We start from the raw sequence: 14757 nt of genomic DNA, 5'->3' as shown, positions 1-14757 counted from the left end.
TTGTCTGTTTTTTGACCAACACCAACACAGGTATTACTATGCCGCAAAAAGCTTATCTCTACGTCAAAAACCCCATTTTTTTTATTTGCGGTGGGCTTCTCTGAAACACCTGCCGTAAGTATTCACTGTAATGAGGAAGGTGTACTGCGGAACCGCTGAAGAGCAAGATGCTGGGCTAGTTGGCAGATTTAGATAAAAAGCGCTTACAGCACGCGACAAGAAACATTGCAGACGCATAGATTACCGGTGGGGATTGCACAGATTTGTGAACCGAATACTCGCCGGGAGGCGCAATTGACGACTGAGATGCAAACATACTTTTCTCTATAATGATTTTTTTTTCTTCAATATCCATACGTGTAACGTTTTAGCCAAAAGCAAGGAGGCAACGGTGTTTCTTTTTAACTGTCTGGTGGTCCACTTAGATCCCTTTCGGATCTAAGTCTATAGAAGCTGAGAGAACCCTTGTCACTTTTCGAGACCTTTTTGTTCTTAAGGTGCCGTAAGGGCTCCACTACACGGCTGAGACGCAAACACCGTCGCTTGATCGCTGTTGGCAAGGACGGTACATGCTCCGAAGCAAATGATGCGGCATCGCAGGTGGTGTAGCGTAAGGAAGACAAAAAGCTATTTGTAGGAACTCACCTCGTTGGAAGGACCTTAGTTTCTTGGCAAGGGACTCTGATGACCCATAAATGAAGTTGGCGTCAATAGAGTGCGTGAGAATATTGATGTGAGCCCGTGGACCTTGAACGAAAAAAAATTTGGAGCGCAATTAGGGAGCTGATAACCATGATTTTCGCTGACCCACTAATAGACAGTAATATGAAATTCCAATAATAACAAGAAGGATATGACAAGATATGACATTTCTGCATTGATATCTAAAAGTAAAAATATGCTGGAAGAAAAAACTGTCTTTTCTGAGACGTTGTGTGGGGTGAAAGAGCTAAGCGAAGTGCACGCTTAGGACCTAAATTCAAGTAAGTACAAATGTATCTTTACTCATTAAGATAGAGGAAGTGTTTACTTCTTGCTTGTAACGCCAGGACGAACATTTCAGCGTTGTCACATTTGAGGCAGACATGCGGATCTCATTCTCATAGCTGAAATCAACTGATGATGCTAAGACGTCACTTTTGGTTCATGTGGAGATTTGGCAGCGGCAGCTGTCAGTATTGTCAGGGGTGCACATTAATGCCTACACGCTCGTTGTCCTTTCTGTAGCCTGCTAGGTGTCTAGTTCTAATAGTTCTCGCGTCGTTAAGGTAATGAATTCCAGGGAGTAAGATCCAGAATGTGCACAACACGTTTAGTATGGCCAGTGTTGTAGAGCGTTGAAAATGTTGATTAAATGTGGTACATTTATACAGGTTGCTTGCCCGCATACTGTACTCTTATCCGTCTGAATGAACTGCGGAGTTTTAAAAACACCTCAGCGACACTTTTCACCTCTGCTGAGAGACAGCTCACTCACCTAAAGCGCATCCAGGACGCTGACCAGCCAGAGATCGCTTGAACTCGATGCACTGCCTGCCGTACCGGCCGTAGAAGGGGTCATCCCGAGGCACCTCGATGGTCATGCACAGCGGGTGCTGGTACTTCTCAGGAATACCACAGCACTCGAAATCCAGGTCTCTCTCATCTGCGCCGAAGACAGAAAAATTAAGTCTGCTGGTTTTGGAGGCATTTTTACAAGCGTCGGTATAAATAAGACGTATAGCCTGCTTGATTAAATTGCTGGCGATGTAACTGAACAGGGACAAGTGAAAAGAGGGTTGCATGTATTCCAATTGAAATGATCCTTAATAAGGCGTATAATCGGGGCACAGGGCATTGTTTTCCTAAGGTCAGTCCCATGTTGATGAACCCGTCTTCCGTACCACGAGATGAAATATAAGCAGAGTTAGGTGCCTGTATTTCACACTTGTATGTATGTGAAGGGGAAATAAAATCGAGTTTTTTATGTACAATCTAAATTATCATTGTAAGTTCAGTCCCACCTTGATGTCTCGCTGATGAAGTGCGCTGATGCTTGGTCCCTCTACAAGAATACGGGGACTCGACATCTTGCGCCTTAACTTCAAAAGGTGACTTACAAGGACATAATGCGCTTGTTCAAGGTTCAAGGCGCGGTGATTTTGACTCAATGCTTCCATTACTATGGTACGCACACCACCAAAAAAACAGATCGGCTTGGCCCCAAGCCACACTATTCACAATTCAGAATTCACAGAATTTTTTTGCAGACTGGCAGACTGCGCTATCGCCGAAGTAGTACTTGAACAACTGATGAAAGCTACATCATTAATCCACAGCAGTGCACTATACTGCTCTGCACAAACTGGCGGAACTTCAGTTCAGTCGAAGCTAACTACGGCTGCAGCAAGCTTCCAGTCAAGTAGCTTCAATGCACTTCGATCCATTCCATACATGACATGCAATTTCGACAGCAAGCGAAGCACGATCTGGTAGGGTTATCTCCGCGCCTTGCAACCACGGAGAACGCACACTTCCAAAAAGAGTAGAAAACACTAGAGCACAACATGTGCCGTCGCGTCTTTCACCCTGCACTGGCCATGCATGAAATTTTTTCAGTGACACAGCCAGACGTTGCAGAACGTACCCGAAGCCACGAGCTTGTATCAACGCATTTTATTCATTACCGAAGCGATGTACATACAAACAGCGTGCGTCACACTGAAGTTTCATCACTGAGCTAGGCAACAACTTTCTGTAGCACATGTCAAATGACCACAAGAAAAAAAAAATAACTCTTCTTCGGATGTTACGAGAACTACGAAGAAAGCTAAGCAGATCGCAAAACGAGGAAAAGTGCACCAAACCTTCCGTTCCAGACTTTGTATGTGGAAAAACACCCGGTACGGTGACTCAGTAGCTTTGGCGTTCGGCTCCTGATCTCAAGGTCTAGTGTTCGCTCTCGGCCTCAGCCACCGTACTTCGACGGAGGCGAAAAAAAAAAAAAAACGCCCGTGGGTTGTGGGATGTCAGCGCACTTTAAAAAACCCAATGTTGTTTAAATAAATCCGGAGCGCTCCACTACGACATCCCTCATAGCCAATGGGGGGCTGCTTGGAACGTTGAACTGCACATACCACATTCCAGAAGAAATTTCAAGCCTCCGCACTGCACTCTGTGTGCTGATATCAACCCTGTTTATTTTTTTCTTCTAACAGAGCAGCGATGGAGGAAGCACATACACCACAGCACAGCTATGGTATAGATTCAAAGTTTTTGCATTTCGTCTTTTGCTTTTTTTTTTCTGAACTTTCAGGTGAAGAAAAGTATGAGGGGCCACAGTTTCTTCCGTTTTGTTTTTTCTCCAAACGGAGCAGCATGACTACTTACCGCGGGGTGGTGCTGCCAGTGTCAGGTCATGGTCGATGAATTGCCCCCAGGACATGACCAAGATGGAGAGCTGCCTGTTAGGGCGGTCGAAATCACGGTGGATGAAGCTGCTGATGGCACGTGCCTTGGGTAGCTCGCCACCATCTGCTGCTTGGCGGGGACCCTCAATGCCTGCACCGACGCACAGAATGTACGCGTGTGAGCAATGACGCTAACATCTCACGACCGCAATAGTATCCCCGAAATCCTGGTAGTTTCTGTCACAACACTCTCTTTTCTTTTCTTTTCGAGTGGCCGTAATCTATGAATCGGCCTTCTTAGGTAGCTTCATAACGCAGCTCTGCGATAAACAAAATTTTATTTCCACATTTCAAGATACAGAATGTGTTTGGTAATTTTACATGACCCGACGTTGCTTTTTGAAATGCTGATACATAAAATATCGGCATCGACTATTTTATTACTCCATTTTTAGATCCAATGCAAGGCTGTGTTCAGTTTAATGTCAGAAAGATACTGAATCACGGAATGGAGGTCACGGGAGTTACGAGGTCAGTGTGTGCTCTGCATACTTTCGACGACTATGAAGAATGAGGAACAAATCGTGCGCCGTCACCTTCATTAGCCGTCAAAGAGAAATATAAATGACCCCGAAATGGGAACATCGAAGCCTTCACGATGGGGCCGCTGTGTCACCACTGACCCCGCTTTTTCCTCTTCGACGCGCCGACACGACAGGGGCGCAGCGCTTGCAGGCATGTATTTGTTCTTTTTTTCTCTTGTCCTTCGCAAAGCTCGTTTTTCTTTGCAACTCAAAATAAGCACAAGCGAAGCCTTCTCTGGGAGTAAAATTATGGGAAAGAACAAACTGCTGTTTTGGAGCTTCTTTCTCGATTAAATCGTGTAGCCTCATGGGGTGTAAACTTGGCATTACCTCATCGGAAGCCATATCTGGGCTGCCGTACTCAAGAGGGGTCGGAGACTAACTGGTTCCCATTAATAGATCTACTGATCAGGTGTCGTGCCGTAAACTACTTGAATGACCGGCCAACAAACGGCTGCAAGGTGCAAATCCCAGACCAATCCCAACTAGAATAGTCTGGGGCAGTTTAAATTTCGTTACCCGCCCCCACCCCCGTATTATCTCTATTATACGAGTAAGTCTTGCTGCTGATTTATTATTGATGTGCATTTTTGGGCAGCAACAACGACGCCCAATGCGCCAGCAAGATGTTTCGTACTGCTGTTTTTGTTTTGTTTAATGAGCAGCCGCAAGAAAAACATACCGTCCTTAAGCGCGAATAGCTGCTTAAAGCCGGCCCCTAATGAGCTCACGCCGACACAACTCTCCACAGCGCTGCACGATTTCTAACCTATAGTGACGGTATCGGTAATTTCGCTCCAGGGCTATCTGGAATAAAAGGCAACAGAGGAGCAGCGCGAAAAAAAGGCGAATAATTTGCTCAGTATTCGCGCGTATTGAGATTCCCTTTCCTTTTGTCATTCTTTTTCCCTGTACTTTCCAGCGAAACTTAGCAGTAAGCACGATAAGCATCAGGGACTGCTAGGAGGAGGAAGGTGCGAAAAAGCGCACATCCTGATGAGGCATTTTAAGCAAAGCCAGATGATAAACCATGATCGATACGTGTACGTGTGTCCTTGTCCACTTTAACTCAAATGTAATGAATAGGCCAGAACGAGCCACAAGATATATTTTGTTCTCGGTTTCCTCAAAAAAGGACTATTTCACATTCTCCGTCCATCGCTCTACCCTTGTTCAAGGATTTTGAGAGGAAGGATGGAGCACCTTCAGTACACTTGCTTAATAAGAAATTCGAAACTTTTATAATACCGGGACACTACTATTAAGGGGGATAGCGGAATAGCGGGGCGCCAATGCGAATACGCAGAAAAATAACCCGAGGGGCGTTATTGTCCTGCACTGCTGTACTGGCATCCTGCTATTCCCCTATCCCCCTACCGATACGGTCACCCTATTTTAAAACTCCCTATTGGGCTGTGTGTGACGATTGATTCCGCTCAGCAGGTTTCCTTGCACTCACGTGAACAGTGAGACTGCGACATTTTCTGTCCTGTACGACTTACGTTTAGCATAGCTTATACTGTATTAGCAGTTCACGTGTCTTTTCCTAAACATAATTTTCACTGTGCCTGTAAAAAGAGGCGTATCCTTCTGTGACACAACCACGGTGAACTCTAGTCAATATCATTCTTTACTGTGGATGTTAGCCATTGATCGCTTGAATGCTCATAGTACAGCGACGTCAATACCAACGATAACATTGAAGACGACAATGAAAACGTGCAACTGAGAAAATTTTCGAATAGCTCCTTTGACCTACTGCTCCACACTGTTTCCTTCCACGTCACTGGGAGGCGCGTCATTCAAAAATTGCAAGGACTCTTTGGCAACTAAAGTGTTGAGAGGCGAAAGCCGAGGACACTATGCCGGGACGACTTCCGGTGGATGTGACGTCGCACCGTTCCCGTGGCTATACCGATACCCAAACTATACATCTTTCGGGGATCTTAAGTGTTAATTACGCTTAATTACACATTTTGCCACACAAAACCGACGTTTTTCCGACCATTCTGTGACAATTTTTACTATGCTGGGACTACTTCCGGTGGATGTGACGTCACACAGTTCCCGTGGCTATATCGACGTCCGCGCTATTTCGACGCAATTTCTATATTTTTGCCTGTAATTAATTATCTGATTAATCTGCAGTCAATAAATTTAGCTGCTAGGTTTCTTTTTTCCTCCTCTATCTGAAGCAATCATTGGTTGTCTTCTGTCTTTTTTAGTTCCCGAGTTAAACGCGTGTGACAGGCTTTGTTAACGGACGACAGTATGAGCTATTAAAGGCTTTCGCCTTAAAAACAGGCGGCTTGTATTGCGACATGAGCGGCTAAATAAAGCCTCGATGTTGGCTTCATTAAGCGCCTATAGAGAAAAAAGCAATGAGTAGGCAGTCACCCTAGCCGGGTGACTCACCGTCGCTGTACAGAGGAGGCAGGAAGCGCACGAAAGGGGAGTTGGTGACCCCCCACGAGGGGTGCTTGATGTTGTTGCAGCGGCCGTCCATGCTGCGGTACCGCTCCACGGTGCACGGCACGGGCTTCATGTGCGCCGGACAGAGGTCCCACAGGTCCGTCTTCGACGTGTCGATCAAGGACAGGCCATTCAGGATCTCGTCGTGCGTCATGCGGAACCTGCGACAAGGAGCCGAGAGACGTGACCTTGAACCAACTTCCGCTTCATAGCGAAAAAAGTGAACCTGATGGAATGCCCGCGACGAGCAAGAAACGTTAAAATTTATTAATATTTCTATGGTGTTGTACATATTTTTTAGCGAGGTTTAAGTTAGCTTTTCTAGCTGACTTATGTTCGACGTAAATGGCAATAAGGTGGATTAGTGAGTTAGTTGGTTCATGATCGTATAACTGAGCAGCAGGAAGTGAACAAGGACGTTGAAGAAACGTATAGACGAGGACGATGCTGCATCGTCCTCGTCTATATGTTTCTTCGACGTCCTTGTTCACTTTCTGCTGCTCAATTGTACGATCATGAACCTACTAACTCACCAATCCACCTTATTAACGTTCATCTCTACTACCGTAAGCCTTTCTACTTGTCACCCGCATCAACTAGTAAATGTCAGCTTGCACCAACTCTCAGGACAACTATACGTTGAGCCAGTGTGTTTTGCTGTTGGCGAGTTACTCACAACTCGTCAGGGGCCCACACTGTGCACTTTACCTAACAAAGCTATAAAATACACCCCACGCATGATAATTGGTCGCATCTAGGAGGAAAGATTAAAACGTCGGCAAAGTCACGTGAGGAGGAGAGCTCTCCTCACCTTGGGGTAGGAAGGCAGGGGTTTAAGGTTTGATAGGCACCATAATTCCTGTACTATGCGATTGGAAAGCAAAAAACATGGTCTGTAGGCTTTTCACCTAAGGTAGACATGATATAAAACTTGCATAGCAGCAAGAAAAATACTGCTTACCAGCTTATCTGTTACTGTTTTTTTCGCGGTTGTTTTTGTTGTTTGAGGTACATGCACGAAATTTTTTTCTTTCATTTATGATATAGGCAAGCAGCGTTACAAAACTCCTACTTTTACCCCCCCCCCCCCCCCCCGAAAAAAAAAATGCATGGAAAACACAATACAAGTAGTATTAATTTGTCAAAACGTATTCCGTGCGTGCACGATAGCTTCTTTTTTTTTAGTAAGCTATTTTGGAGTAGATAACTTGTAACTGCTGCTTAGCACAACAGCCAATGGGAAGTTTTTTGCGCGTAAGGAAAAAGGCCACTTACTGTGTCGCCAAGATCTTTGTGACAAGCAGGGTGAGCTCCGCAGTGGGCGCGATGGAAGGAGGCTCCGGAAGGGGGTCATTTGAAGAATACGGATGAATATAGTCTAGAGGACATAGAATACAGGAATTTGCTCTGAATGAAGTGAACTCTACAGCGTCAAAACCGCAAGCGGCTACCTGCGTGCACAATGATCGTTTAACGGAGCCTCTCGCCAATTTCGTCATGTTCCTGTGTCTTTTACGTAAATTGATTTCACAGAATCAGTGTAGTGAATTCATGATATACCCTCCATTAAAACGGAATTTTCGAGTAAAGCATAGGTTTAAACAAAATTTTCTGAAATCACATCTTTAGTTATTTTCAGTTGCAATAGTTAGGGTGTCTATTTCAGTGTTTTCCTAAAAACCGTAACGATCGAGAGAAAAAAAAAAATGCTCCCAGTACCTTCAACCACTACCTAATTACCGACTAGTCAGCCACTACCTGTCAACTTACATTTAACAAATATTTTAACTTATTATAACGTAACCAAAACCGGCGCACATGTGTGCTGGCACACCAAAGCGCTATTAACCTAAGTTACGTCCAGCAGAGAAGGGAATGGAAAGAGGTGCTCGCTACGACATAAATTACGGAAGCCAGAAGTCGTCGACACCAAGGAGTAAAGGGGCTGTTTTTTTTTTGTAATGTTATCAATAGAAGGTCAATAAAAGCAAAAGAAAAAACAACCACATGCCGCCGGTGGGATCCGAACCCAGAGCTTCCGAATTTCGCGTAAAGTGCACTGCCAACTTCCATTCCTCGTCCAGAGCACAGGATGAGAAATTCGGAGGCCGTGGGTTCGGATCCCACGGGCGGCATGTGGTTGTTTTTCCTTCTGCTTTTATTACTCTTCCATTGATAAAAACTACAAAAAAATCCCCTTAGCTAATTCGTTTCGATGACTGTTGGCTTCCGTCATTTAAGTTACGTCCAGCCGCCTTGATCTCGTTTACTTAATGCGCTTAAGTATATAATAACGTGATTATGGCGTAATCTGCTGTTTCTATAGTTGAGACTGCTTGAAACATCGGAGTTTTTGCCCGCATTTTATAGCTAAAAAACGACCGCTAGCCACTAACAACCTATCTCTTTTATTCCACGTGAGAAAAATTACAGTAGATAAAAGGCTGGGAAATCGCTATATGCTTGCCTGTGCTTCGAATTCAGTCGTGTGCTCTCATAGTGCTCAGAATTGTCGGCGAAAGGGCGCTGATCAATTGCGCTTGCACCGAGATGCGCCCACCGCTGCTGAAGTCGAACTCACCCTCTGTAGCACAGCCTTAGAGAATTTTCCACCAGGTTATACTTAAATGTTATTCTGAATGATTATATCCAATGAGCCCGGCTGTACTTTCCCTGAGACCGCATGCGCGTCCCGCCAAAGTTAGCCGCCCAGGAGCTGAAGTATTTTTGTACAGATTCCTCAGCTCTGGTGAGATATGGCACCGCACTTATTTCGTTCTCTAGAAAACCCATCGTCTCCTTGAGTTGTTGTTGTTGTTGCCTATGAAGCGATGGCACATACCCACGGTTGGGGATTGGCCAGGGTTTGCTGCAGATCCAAATAGGAGAAAAATTCATCTATGTTTATTTCAAGCAGCTCATAAATAAAAATTGAGAAAACTGTTACTTCTCAGTGAAATGTAGCCTTTTCGTCGTCTTCGCCCAGCTCTAAAACGTCCACTGGTAAACTTTAAAAGAACTTTATTAAAGCCACTGGGTCCTTATTAAAGGAGCAGGGCGGCAACAGTCTGCGGTCAGCCAAAGCGAGCCCAAAGCACGCGCAGCGATGGCACTGCCGCCGCTGCACAGAATGTTCGTCTTCGTCTTTACACTCAATTAAAGCGAATACTCTTAAAGACATCCCTTCTGTCTCTCGTTTTCTCATTCAGGCTTTCTCGCTCGTTTCCTTCTAAGGCTACGAAGTTGCTCCTCTATTGTTTAGACGTGTACGCCAGTAACTCCTTGTTACATAACAATTTTCTCTCGAAAACAGGATGTCTTCCTCCTAGCGAGCACATGCATATAAAAAGCAGAAGGAAATTGCGATGAATTAAGAGTGACGTCATTTAAGTCACGTTTTTCAACTCGTAAAGTAGCGTCTTTATCCTTCTGCGCAACTGCGAAGCACGCATTTTCCATTGTCCTTAGCACTGCAAGACTAAGGAGAAGCAAAAGGAGCAGCAAGCAGGAAACAGCCGCAGGAAAAAAAGTCGCTGTGTTAAAATAGCGCTTTCTAAAGGCACGTCGCTCGCCTGCTCTGACAAAAGTGCTCTTGATTCCGGCTACAAACAGACTACTTTCCTCCATCGTGTTTGCTGCATTCTTTTTTTTTCTTTTTGGAAAATAAGAAGAAACGTTCCCATGAAAGAAAGAGCGGATAAAGAAAACATTTACGAAAATAAGCAACGGCGCATGGGCGAAAGCAAAATTCCTAACTTGACCACAGTTGTTTTTGAACAGCTGTTGCCAAAACCACTCAGCCGGCCTTCGCTAGTCTTAACTGCGGAGTACGCTTTCTTCAAGAACATGCACACAGGTCAACAGTCACGTCAGGGCACGCTGTGTCAGGAGCTTGTAATGGTGAGTAATGAATATGAAGAAATATAAAATATAAAAGTTTTCTCTGAACCCGCGGCTTCGCAAATGTAGAGTCCACTGCAAAAATATAATTGAGTCAGTGAACGTACTATATTCTCACTTTTTTTTTGCAGTAGTAGTAATGCAAACTTTCCGCTAGTAGCTCCAGCAGTGGGAAAGCCATGAAGTAAATATATATATATATATATATATATATATATATATGGGCGTGTTCAGGTAAGAACGGTAATCGAGGTCCCATGACCATTTTTTGTTTTCAATGAAATTTTTATATATGATGGGCAAATGTGTCCACACAAAGGAATGAACCTTAGTTTTGCAAGAAGCTTCGTAGTTTTCTCGGAAAAAAATCGCATGTCACAAGAGGTGGAGAATGTCGTTTTTGGCACTTCGCAAAGTTGCAAGTTTGAAGCCTCATTCCGTGCACAAAAAAATTTTCCCGCGCATAAGCATTTTTTCAGAACTTCTTTATAACTTGTAAAATAAGAGAAAATAAAAAATGTTTTCTTGCTCTTTCAACTTTCCGAGTAAAAAAAATTGCAAACTTCGCTTCTGGAGCTATGCGGTGCAAAAGAGGCACTTTTCAGGGCAGCCTTAGGGCAAGATGCCTCAAGATCTTCCCACTGAATATTTTTCCCAGTATTTTTCAGCTGTTTTTACTTACCTCAGGCAAGTTCTGTCGCTCTAGACTTGACAGATAGTTTTCAGTACGGTCTCAAAATTGGCCGAGGTTCAAAAACGCTAAAAAAGTGACAACTTTGACTTGGGTTAAAAAAAAAACATCATCATCGAATTTTGTTAACATTTGCCTGAATAATCCTCAATACATTATAATTTTAAGGCACTAGAAAACTGTTGCATTATATTGTTTTAAAATACAAAAATAAACACAAAACTGAGTTCATGTTTTCGTTATATAGAATTGCTTATTACTGCCTCTTAGAAATAGTAGCTGTCAGAAATTTGATTTAGCACTCATTGAACGTGGTTACATTTTATTTACCCCAATATCCGAACCATTCTCAATGCTTACAGAGCTTCTATTCGCTTGTTAGCGGCGCTCTTAATGCGTGAAAATGGTAATAAATTCGCTATTTTGCCTGATGTCATAAGAATTGGCTGGTGGCGGTCAAACCTTCTTTGTATTCTCTAATTTATTCGTCGTACGGTCTATTGGTACATATAATCGATTCATTAAAGATATTAGATCATTTATCGCTTCTTAGAAAAATTTTTGTATGTAAGAGTTAATATTAATGCGTTTCTGAAGTCGGCGCTTTCGAACCTGCGTCTATTTACCTCTGTGTTCAATGGTTCTACAAGGCACTGTCAGGAAACAAAACGTCGTCTCCTGAGGGGAACGATTTATCTCCAAGGTTTTTGATCATGGGGAGTTTTAATCGGGAGGCAATTTAAAAATGGGATGCCGCTTCATGTGCACATTGCAATTCAGAAAATCGTAATAAGAAATAAACGGCGGCTGTTGATTTCGGTTTTGCGCAGAGTATATTGTCCAGCACGAAGCACTAACCAGATCACAGTCTCTTCCATTCAGAAGCAGCGGTGGAGGCCACGTAGGATGCACTGCCTTCATGTGACTCAACCTACTTCCACAGGTGGAGCCTCTGAACTCCAGGCACTTTCTTTGCCAGTTTCCATTGTTCCTTCTTCACTTCTCGAAAGTCTGCAAGCTCCCTCTGTGGCAGCTCCAGAATGGCGATGTTCTTTAGTGTTTCTTGAATTGCGTCTACGAAGCCTCCGGCTGTGTGTATGACCTCACTTGCAGGCTTCCGCAAGTTGTGTTGGGATGCTCGATGGTGTGATGCTGCGTCATGTTTCCTCAGGAATTGTGCCACTATCCACTTGATGGCATTTTCACTTTGGAAAATATTTAAATGAGCAGCGAAGATGAGGTGTTGATTGCTACATGGGAATACGGTGAGCTAGTTAAAAAAACTCTGAGCGCTTCATCGTTTATAAGAGAATTTCTAAGAGTGACCATGAAATGCATTCCCTACAACTATATTATATCTGTGCAAGCAAGAACAATACATGAAAAAACACACGGCTGCAAGAGAGGTGCAATTGTTTTACATTTTGATTTCGCCAAAAAGTGAACAGTTGTGCTTTCACACTCAGTACAAGTGTACCATTGGAAGAAAAAGCAGCTAACCGTGTTTACCTGCGTTGTCATGTCAAGAAAATCGACTCGTAACTATGCCATTAATTTGGACGATATGTTATGATTCCGCTCATGCATGCTTGGCTCTGTCGATAATCAAAGCACATCGCGAAGAAAACGCGCCAATCTACACCAAGATAATATATTTGAGCGACTGGGCTCCCGCTCAGTTCAGGAATAAATACCAGTTTCATGAGCTGCAGCGCAGTGAATGTCAACGGACGATATTGATGTTTTTGGCCTCTGGACACTGCAAAAATGCTTGTGGCGGCGTTGGTGGCCTAGTGAAACATCGAGCATCCCAACACAACTTGCGGAATCCTGCAAGTGAGGTCAGACACACAGCTGGAGGCTTCGTAGACGCAATTCAAGAAACACTAAAGAACATCACCATTCTGGAGCTGCCACAGAGGGAGCTTGCAGACTTTCGCGAAGTGAAGAAGGACCAATGGAAACTGGCAAAGAAAGTGCCTGGAGTTCAGACGCTCCACCTGTGGAAATAGGTTCAGTCACATGAAGGCAGTGCATCCTACGTGGCCTCCACCGCTGCTTCTGAATGGAAGAGACTGTGATCTGGTTAGTGCTTCGTGCTGGACAATATACTGTGCGCAAAACCGAAATCAACAGCCGCCGTTTATTTCTTATTACGATTTTCTGAATTGCAATGTGCACATGAAGCGGCATCCCATTTTTAAATTGCCTCCCGATTAAAACTCCCCATGATCAAAAACCTTGCAGATAAATCGTTCCCCTCTGGAGACGACGTTTTGTTTCCTGATAGTGCCTTGTAGAACCATTGAACACAGAGGTAAATAGACACAGGTTCGAAAACGCCGACTTCAGAAACGCATTAATATTAACTCTTATATACAAAAACTTTTCTAAGAACTGAGAAATGATCTAATATCTTTAATGAATCGATTATATATACCAATAGACCGTACGACGAATAAATTAGAGAATACAAACAAGGTTTGACCGCCACCAGCCAATTCTTATGACATCAGGCAAAATAGCGAATTTATTACCATTTTCACGCATTAAGAGCGCCGCTAACAAGCGAATAGAAGCTCTATAAGCATTGAGAATGGTTCGGATATTGGGGTAAATAAAATGTAACCACGTTCAATGAGTGCTAAATCAAATTTCTGCCAGCTACTATTTCTAAGAGGCAGTAATAAGCAATTCTATATAACAAAAACATGAACTCAGTTTTGTGTTTATTTTTGTATTTTAAAACAATATAATGCAACACTTTTCTAGTGCCTTAAAATTACCATGTATTGAGGATCATTCAGGCAAATTTTAACAAAATTCGATGATGATGTTTTTTTTTAAACCCAAGTCAAAGTTGTCACTTTTTTGGCGTTTTTGAACCTCGGCCAATTTTGAGACCGTACTGAAAACTATCTGTCAAGTCTAGAGCGACAGAACTTGCCTGAGGTGAGTAAAAACAGCTGAAAAATACTGGGAAAAATATTCAGTGGGAAGATCTTGAGGCATCTTGCCCTAAGGCTGCCCTGAAAAGTGCCTCTTTTGCACCGCATAGCTCCAGAAGCGAAGTTTGCAATTTTTTTACTCGGAAGTTTGAAAGAGCAAGAAAACATTTTTTATTTTCTCTTATTTTACAAGTTATAAAGAAGTTCTGAAAAAATGCTTATGCGCGGGAAAATTTTTTTGTGCACGGAATGAGGCTTCAAACTTGCAACTTTGCGAAGTGCCAAAAACGACATTCTCCACCTCTTGTGACATGCGATTTTTTTCCGAGAAAACTACGAAGCTTCTTGCAAAACTAAGGTTCATTTCTTTGTGTGGACACATTTGCCCATCATATATAAAAATTTCATTGAAAACAAAAAATGGTCATGGGACCTCGATTACCGTTCTTATCTGAACACGCCCATATATATATATATATATATATATATATATATATATATATATATATATATATATATATATATATATATATATATATATATATATATATATAAAATGCACCAGTCAGCAGCAACCTTAAAAAGTCTCAGATTGGTTTTACATCTGTGTACCGGAAAAACGTTTATTTTAATGAAAGAGAATGTAACAGCAAAGGCCGGGCATTTATTTTTTTTATTACTTTATTCATGGAAAGAGAAACACTAGACTATGGAGGTGTGGAAAAACTGTTGCTTCGTGTTTCTCCTCACATAATCAAGCCTCATTATCCGAC

At 43.0% G+C, this 14757-nt stretch overlaps 1 protein-coding gene and 1 pseudogene across 1 annotated transcript in view; one reads left to right on the top strand and one right to left on the bottom strand.

Annotated features, from left to right (window-relative positions):
* Positions 1-14757, bottom strand: part of LOC149372782 (salivary peroxidase/catechol oxidase-like) — a 114158-nt gene that overhangs the window by 23395 nt on the left and 76006 nt on the right. Inside the window, exons 4-8 of the mRNA XM_089587368.1 lie at positions 7721-7823; positions 6389-6606; positions 3370-3540; positions 1478-1645; positions 646-747 (exon numbers count right to left, since the gene is read on the bottom strand). Of these exons, the coding sequence (XP_089443494.1) occupies positions 646-747; positions 1478-1645; positions 3370-3540; positions 6389-6606; positions 7721-7823 (762 nt within the window). The remainder of the gene's footprint in view (positions 1-645; positions 748-1477; positions 1646-3369; positions 3541-6388; positions 6607-7720; positions 7824-14757) is intronic.
* LOC149372783 (uncharacterized) lies at positions 12134-13117 on the top strand (annotated as a pseudogene).

Source organism: Amblyomma mixtum, chromosome 1, assembly GCF_055824585.1.
Source record: "Amblyomma mixtum isolate Tamu chromosome 1, ASM5582458v1, whole genome shotgun sequence".
NCBI lineage: Eukaryota > Metazoa > Arthropoda > Arachnida > Ixodida > Ixodidae > Amblyomma > Amblyomma mixtum.
Note: the sequence above shows the minus strand (reverse complement) of the source record. Positions and strands in the feature narration are given on the sequence as shown.